Source organism: Tupaia chinensis, unplaced genomic scaffold (genome assembly GCF_000334495.1).
Source record: "Tupaia chinensis unplaced genomic scaffold, TupChi_1.0 Scaffold000251_1, whole genome shotgun sequence".
NCBI classification, from domain to species: domain Eukaryota; kingdom Metazoa; phylum Chordata; class Mammalia; order Scandentia; family Tupaiidae; genus Tupaia; species Tupaia belangeri.
Window position 1 is genome coordinate 2834139 of NW_006159731.1, and position 8615 is coordinate 2842753.

The 8615-nt window shown below is 40.1% G+C and overlaps 1 protein-coding gene across 3 annotated transcripts in view; it reads left to right on the forward strand.

Annotated features, from left to right (window-relative positions):
- Positions 1-1710, forward strand: part of DHX29 (DExH-box helicase 29) — an 87614-nt gene extending 85904 nt beyond the window's left edge. For all 3 annotated transcript variants that reach the window (XM_006149001.3, XM_027772062.1, XM_027772063.1), the window contains one exon: positions 1421-1710. In XM_006149001.3, coding sequence (XP_006149063.1) covers positions 1421-1476 — 56 coding nt within the window. In that variant the 3' untranslated portion in view covers positions 1477-1710. The remainder of the gene's footprint in view (positions 1-1420) is intronic.
- The last annotated feature ends 6905 nt before the right edge of the window (positions 1711-8615 follow it).

Consider the following 8615-nt stretch of genomic DNA (forward strand, 5'->3'; position numbering starts at 1 on the left):
CTTTAAATTAACCCTCATGGATTTTTCTAGCCCTGCCATTTTTCTACTTCCATCAAGAGATCCCATTTCCTTTCTCTCCTCTACCTCTTATAAAATATATTTATATTTTATATATAAAATATTTTATGTATGAAATATTTTTTTCTTTTCTTTTATTAATACCACCGTAGCTCCCAAGAGTGTGTCAGGCCATAGGCCAGTTATCAAAATTCTCACTGAGACCCTTGAAACCCAGAGCATTCTCTTACTGAAGTGTCTGATAGTAAAACAGTTTCAGTCTTGCAGCCCTGATAATTACAACCACCTAAAGACAGTGGCAAGTTCTTAGGGAGTCACAGTTTCAGAGCAACTGTTCAGAGTAGAAGCAGCTGTTAACAAACCTCCTAAGCAAATAACGTACCCTCTCTCGCTCCGTTTGTCAAATCAGTTGGTATTTGATTTCTGTCTTATGTAGAGAGGTCTGTCACTTCTTCATTGACACCTCTCCAAAAGCACTTCCCTGTTAAAATTTTTTGTTTCCTTTGGACTCAACATAGAGAAACTATGAATACTTTCTTCTTCCTTTACCATTTGATGAAAATCCGGCTGCACTCTGAAAAACACTGAATAACCAGTACATTTCAGCCAGTCCAGAGAGTTGGGAAACTTATCTTAGAGAAATTTTCAAAGAAATAATTTCTTATAAGGAAGTAACAGTTTATATCACATTATCTATTTGGGTATTAGCCTGTACATACACAAATGTTAACTTTATTTCAAAATAGTAACCTTTTGGGACCAGCAGTTAGCGTAATGGCTATGTTGCTGGACTGCCATGTAGTCGACCTCAGTTCGCCTCCCGGACCCGGTGACTTAAAACTCACGCCGGGCGCGTGTGCGCCCAAGATCCTGAGAGGAGAACGGAGGAGAAGGGATTGAGACGTGGCCATCCACCCTGGGGGGTGATTTCTCGCTTTCTGTCTCTCTCTCTGTCTGGCAAGCGCATATGCCCTATAGCAAAAACCTCTCCAAAAAAAATAGTAACCTTTTGTCAAAGTAGGTATATTGTAACTATAATTAATACATGTAGGCCAATAAATATTTTATAGGCATCTCTAGTTTTTAGTGAATATTGCTGGTGTTAATTTTATATTCTTTTTGTTTTTAAGAATTATTTTATTTAACTTTATTTTAATTTGACTAGAGTGGGACAGAGAGAGAGAAAGAGAGGAAAAGTGAGAAAGTAAGCCACCAGGTCCAGGACTCAAACCACACTCGGCCATGTAGGAGTCCAACACCCTTAGCCACCATGCCTCCTGCCAGCCCCTAATTTTATATTCTTATGAAAATCTTTTAACGAGATATAACTCTTGTTTAAATGTGTGTGCACTAGAAAATCAGCCAAAGTTGAATTTATTCATATTTGTTTTCTTCCACACAGATGACAAGATTCTACAGATCATTACTGAGTTGATTAAAACAGAGAATATGAATTGAAACTGAAATTTATAGTCAACTGCTTTAAACATTAAGAGGAAGATACAGTTGTGAAATTATGTGACAATGGACCATCTCAATAAGTATTTCATTACTTAAAATGTTGGTACTAGCCATTAACAAAGGTGGTGGAAAAAAAGCACATTCTTTAAACATGTAATTTTCTAGTTCCTTTTTAATGATTATTCTCTGTGTATTTGCCACTACATTTACAATAAACTCTTTGTTATCATCCGTGGTTTGCACATTATTATGTACCTCAAGAGCAAGGCCTGTGTCTGTCACCTAGTGCTGTGATTCCCTGGGTAGCTGTATCATCCTCTGTAGGTCTTTGACATCTGAAGAATTTAGATTGTTTTGACCCAAAAGAGAAAATGAGCTTAATTTTCATGGAAACAAACAACTTCAGAAATCAGCTGTTTCCTTTTTATTTTTATTTTCCTATTTTCTAGAGAGCATGTGGACTCACTGGAGAGACGGGGCTGGGGATGAGAAAGCACCCCTAATGGGGGATGGTAACGCCACAATCCCTTTTCCATCTTTTTTCCTTTCAGGAATTTGGGTATGCATGTACACATGCCAGTGTGTTTTTCAAGCTGCTGAGTCTGGGACTCAAACCACACAGCTGACTGTGAGATCCATCCATCCTAACCACCATGCCAATAGACAGCCAAGGAGTCAGTATTTAATATTTGAGTCTCAAAATTAGGACCCAAATAAATACACTATGAATAGATGCCACCGATTTCAGTAGCTTTCAGAAAGCGTAACAGAGTAGGGCTGGAGGGTAGGCAGGAGTGACTACTGCTACTGTCAACCTTGGGTTGGATAACCGAAGATTTGATTTCCTTGAACCATTTTTGTGCCCATAATTGAGCTGGTAAGGTCAATAACTTCGAGATACTGAATTGTATTGAAACATTTTTCAGTGGTCTTGTTTTGCTTACTGAGGATCTTTTGAAACTCCATTTTTATTACTTAGGGGGATTTTCTGTGCATTTTCTATCAATAGATTGTTGATGAACTTCCAAGTAATGGGACCAGCAATTAGCGTAATGGCTATGTCGCTGGACTCCCATGTAGTCGACCATGGTTCGCTTCCCAGACCCGGTGGCTTAAAACTCACGCAGGGCATGTGTGCGTGCGTGCCCAAGATCCCGAGAGGAGAATTGAGGAAAAGGGATTGCAGCGTGGCCATCCCCCCTGGGGGGTGATTTCTCGCTTTCTGTCTCTATGTCTCTGTCAGTCTGGCAAGCGCACACGCCCTATAGTGAAAAAATCTCTCCAAAAAAAATATATATATATATTTTATTCAACTTTATTATTTAAAAAATTTAAAATTAGCTTTATTTTATTTTTTTCAATAATTATTTTTATTTTACTTTATTTATTTATTTTAATTTGACCAGAGAGAGAGACAAAGAGGGAAAGTGATAAAGCAAGCCACCAGGTCTGGGACTCAAACCACAGTCGGCTGTGTGGGAGTCCAGCACCTTTAACCACTGCTGGCCACTATGTTTAACTTTTGTTTAATCACTTCTCTCTTGGTCAGGCTTCTTCAATGACTTCAGGGAAAGGCTAATCATTTAACATGGCCTACAAGGCACTGCAAGATCTTGCTGTGAAACCCATACAACATAATGTTTATAGAGCAAGAAGGCAAACTGTCTAAATCACAATCCTAGTTCTGTTGTTCACTAGCTGTTGTGACCCTGAGCAAGTTAGTTTACCTCTCTATACCTCAGTTTTCTCATCTTTGAAGATGGTACAATAGCAGAAACTATCTTACAGAGCTGTAACAAAAATTAAATGAGTCTAATATACATAAAGAGCATAATACAGTGTCTGGCACATAATAAGTACATATTAGCTATCACCGTCTCTATTTCTTCTCTTTGACTGTGTTCTATATCAGGTGGGCCCCATAAGTCCCAGGCAACCTGCTTCTTTACTTAAAATATTCTCATCCCAGACCCTCCTCACTTCTTTCCTTCTTCCTCCATCCTAGCTCCACCACTACTTGCTGTGGGAAACCTTTCCAGATTAGGCTATTTGCTCCCACTATGGGCTTCCATGTCATCTAAGTGCTGGAGGTCCAGTTAAATCTAAATGTCAGATAAACAATAAATCATCTTTTTGCATGTTTCAGGCAATATTTGGATTTCAGATAAACAATAATTTTTTCTTATGCATATGTCCCATGAAATATTTGGGACATACTTATGCTATTTATTGTTTTCTGACATTTGATTTTAAATGGATGTGCTGTATTTTATCTGTCAGCTCTAAGCCTCAGAGGCCCTCCTCTCTATTCATCACCCTTATCACACTATAATGGTTTAAATGAGTGGAACAGGTGGTTCTTTGTTTCCCCCACCAGATGTCACCTCTGTGAGGGCAGGGCCCAGGCACCCTTACTCACTGTTTTAGAGCCAACACCTGGTAGGGCAGGCATTCCACTAATGACTAGATCTTCAAGCTAAAGCTCGGGCACCACCTGTTGAGAGTTGACTCTAACTACAGGCAAACTTTCTGGGAGAACAGTATTTTTTTTAAAAATTAATTTTGTAGACTCCTAAAATTTTCAGACAAGCTATTTTAAAGCTGAGGTGTGTTCAGGGAAGCCATGCTCTAAACCCACCTCCTAGACTCCCAAAATATTCAGACAAGCTCTGTGGAGGAGAGATTTTGTCACAGAATGACCAGAAACAACCGCAGAGGTACAAGAAACATTAGAAACCAAGAAAATGTCTCTCATAATGGAAAAGAACATTACCTCATCATCTACAAACAGTACAGTAGAATTCTTGGAAATGTCTGATAAAGACTTCAGGATATTTGTATTGATAAAACTAAACAAGATGCAAGAGCTGGGAGATAATGAACTCCAGAAGATGCAGGAGAAAAGAGACAATGAGTTCCACAAGGTGTTGAAGTTCTTTCATGATCTGAGAGAGGAAATATACATCATAAAAAAGAATCAAATGGAGCTATTAGAGATGAAGGCTGCCCTTCAGAAAATCAAAATGTCCCTCAAAAGTATTACAAGTAAATTAGTCCATGCAGAAAATTGAATCATATGTTGAAGGTAAAACCTCTGATCTAGAAAAAAAAAAACAACCAAAAAAACTTGAGAAAAGAACCCAACAAAATGAGAATACTATATGAGAAATACTAGATAGCATTAAGCACCCAAATATTAAGATAATTGGTATCCCAGAAGGTGAAGAAACTAATAAGGAAATTGATAATCTATTCCATGAAATCTTGGAAGAAAACTTCCCAAATCTCAAGAGGCATTCAGATATCCAGATCCAAGATATACAAAGGACCCTTAATAGAATCAACCCAAGAAGATCTTCAAGGCACATCATAGCCAGACTGGTCAAAACTACAGACAAAGACAGCATACTAAAATTGGCAAGAGAGAAACATCAGGTTACTTATAAAGGTTATCCTGTCAGGCTAACCTCAGATCTCGCATCAGAAACAATGTGAGCAAGGAAAGAATGGGAAAATATATCCAAAGTGTTAAGTGAAAAACAGTTTCAACCAAGAATACTATACCCAGCAAAATTATCTTTCATATCGAAAGAAAGAATAAAAACATTTTCAGATAAATAAGACTTGAAAGAATTTGCCAGTAGCAGACCTACTCTTCAAGAAATTGAAAGGAGCACTTGACCAGTAGAACTAAAGATACATACAGAAGTAAGAGAACAAAAGGCAACCAAGAAAATTACCAATTTAATGGTAGGGACAAGAAATATTAACAACAACGTAGAATGTTAATTCCCAGGATTTAAATGGAAAGATTGGACCACAGCAACGCTGCATATTCAACAGAAGAGTTTGAACATTAAGACTGAACTGGCAAAATGGAATTTTATGACTTTTGAGTAAAACATTACTGATTTTTTTTTTTTACTATGCTTTGTTTTCCCAATTTAAAGTTTACTTTATTTTTGGTTGTTGATAGGTTTAGCAATATGTTAAAATATTTTTCTTGTTTGTTTCTTTAAATAGAAACAAACTTTTCTTCCTTCCTGATCCCTCTGGAATTGGAAAATATTTGGGACTATTCTTATTTTGTGGGAGAAGGGTTATTTGCATAAGTTCAGTAATGCTTGTTGCATTGATTCAGAAATCGGAAATACTTATTATTGGACAGGGCTTTGACTGGAATGTCATATCTGAAGATTAATTAGAAAACTATAGAACTAAGGTGGATCTCAATTAAGCCAACAGAAGCTCTTAGAAAGATGGCCTGGTACTATAAATAGTTCTGCCTGGCAGAGAGGATTAGAGAAGATACATGAAAGAAGTCACAGAATACACTTGGGCAGGGCCGAATTGAGAAGGTTTATGTGTGACTAGTGTGCTGGGCATTTGCTTTTCAACAATTTGAGTAGCTGACATGTAAATATTTTCTCAAAAATATTTAAAACCATAGTGTTTCTGTTGTTATAGAGTCACAAACAAAATTATACAAAATTATAAGAAATATTTTGAAACTTTGAAAGTTGTTTATTAACTTTCAAGGACTATAGAGTATGAGTTAAAAAAAATTTTTTTTGGGGGGGGAAGGTGTTTGCTATAGGGCTCGTGTGCTCACCAGAAAGAGACAGAGAGACAAAAGCGAGAAATCATCCCCCAATCCCTTCTCCTCCATTCTTCTCTTGGGATCTTGGGCACGCGCACACACACGCCGCCGGGTATGAGTTTAAGCCACCAGGTCCAGGACTCGAACTGTGTTCAACTACATGGGAGTTCAGGGACATAGCCATTACGCTAACCACTGGTCCCGAGTTAAAATTTTTTGGTATGTAAAGTAAATGTTTGTGGAAAAATGTAAAAATAAATTTTAAAAATGGTAGTAAATATATGTAAAATAAATCAAAAAGAAAAATTAATTTTATTCATGAATTCATTTATTTTAATTTGACCAGAGAGAGGGGGGAGGGAGGGAGAGAGAGAGAGAGAAGTGAGAAAGCAAGTTGCAGGTCCAGGACTCAAACTGTAGTCAGCCATGTGGGAGTCCAGCACCCTTAACCACTATGCCACCTGCCAGCCCCAAGAACAGTATTTTCAGCATGTAAAAGAGAGTCTCATATCCACAGGTGGATCAAAGGATGGTCCTGTTTTTCAGAATATCTCCAGTGTGACATTATTTTTTTTAGAGAGAGTTTTTGTTTTGTTATAGGGTGTGTGTTCTCATCAGAGAGACAGAGACAGAAAGCAAGACATCACCCCCTAGGGGGATAGCCACATCACAATCCCTTCTCCTCCATCCTCCTCTCAGGATTTTGGACATGCATGCACACATGCCTGGTGTGAGTTTCAAGCTGCACCACCAGGTCCAGGATTGAACTACTGTTGACTACCTGGGAGTCCTGTGTTGTAACCATTACGCCATCTGCTGGTCCCTCCAGTGTATATTATTGATCTTCCAATGAGGGCTGTTAGGTGACCCCACAATTTTAACATTTTAAAAAAGACATTTTCACACCTATTTTTCCTGACTGTTAGGTAGTAATATCCACAATTAACAGATGAGAAAACAGACTCAGATGGTAAGTGACTTACCCAAGATGATCATTGAATGGAAGAGATAATTTTCCTATACTGACCCTCTGGGCTGGAGGATCTCTTCCCCCAGGCGGTCTCTCTAGGAAGAATTCTGATACTTGGCCCCTTCCCCGCAGTTTAATTGCTCTTTCATGTTTCCTAGTAAGTCTGAGAGGAGACAGAGAGGCTAGCACCTGCATATGGAAAACTCCCCCCAGGTGATGCTTAGCTCATTTTTCACGTTGTAGAGGACACTATGTAGGTCAGAAAAGAGCTCCCTCAGAGCTCCAAGGAAACAGGAATAATGGGGTCAAAATTCAGAAATCCATTTTTCCTTAACCTGCTTTTCTAGGAGACAACATCCACCCTTCATTAAATTTCTAAGGACAAAGCCTGATGGTTAAGAATGCTGGATTCCCATGGCCCACCATGGTTTGGGTTCTGGGCCCCAGCTTGAAAACCATGCTGGGCACTTATGCTTGTGAGCACCAAATTCTGGCAGGAAGGAAAAGTGGAGAAGATATTTCGGCTGTGACTGATCCCTCTCTCTCCTGCTCTCTTTCTGACAAGTGTAGGATACTCTTTTGCAATTAAAAACAAAACAGACTTTAAAGAGTTTGCCTTTTGATTATGTACATGTGTGAGTATTGCTCTGGGATGAGGCGAGGAGGCTGAACTGGGCCTTGGTGTGGCACCTAGTAAGCCCACCTCTTGGAGTGCCGCTGGAAGCTCCTCTGGCAGGGGAGCTGGGATTTCTTCCTCTGGAAAATGCCTATAAGGTTCATTAGGTAGGTACCACCTGTGATCCCAGCGCCCCTTCTCCTACAGGGTCAGAGACCCTCAGGAAGATTCGCTCTGGAGGGAGACTGACTCCAGCCTCTACCCAGACAGAACCCACGGAGCAGACTGGTGGTTTGAGGAAACTGACACGTGCTAGACACCCCCATTCCAGCTCTGTTTCCGTGAGCTTCTCACTCTGAAGGTGTGGAAATGGGAAGGAAGGAATGACTAAGAAAGGAACTGACTGCCAGGGGCAGAAGGTCAGAAGCTAATGATCTAAATCAGAACAGACTGTGAGCAATCCCACAAAGCTAGGTATAAAACTCTCCAACAAGGCTCCATTTTCTTAAGCTGCTGCAGCCTGGGCTTACTTGACTTGGGGTGGCAAGTGAGGAAGAAAGCTCTTGCAGCACTGCAGACTGCTGGGGTTCCTTGGGCAGTGTTCTGTTTTATCACCAAGGGCCACTGGGTGAACCAGCTCCTGCCAACGCACGGGAGCAGAACACGCTGAGGCTCTGACACTGGCTGCGGAAGGATATTGGCTACTCGACTACTGTCGAGCAAAAATGACAAACGTAATTCAATTATCATTATTACTTGAGCCACGGAAGAAATTTGTGCTGACAGAATTCTTTCTGTACCAAAGACGCGACCTGGATTGGAGCACTCGCACGTGTTGAGACCATCTAGCCAAGGACAGGGAGCTGTCCCCAGGGAGAATCTTTATCCCGGGCGCAGTCGAGCCGCTCAGCCGGCCCGCCATCACCTGGCGGGACCCGGCCACCCCCCTC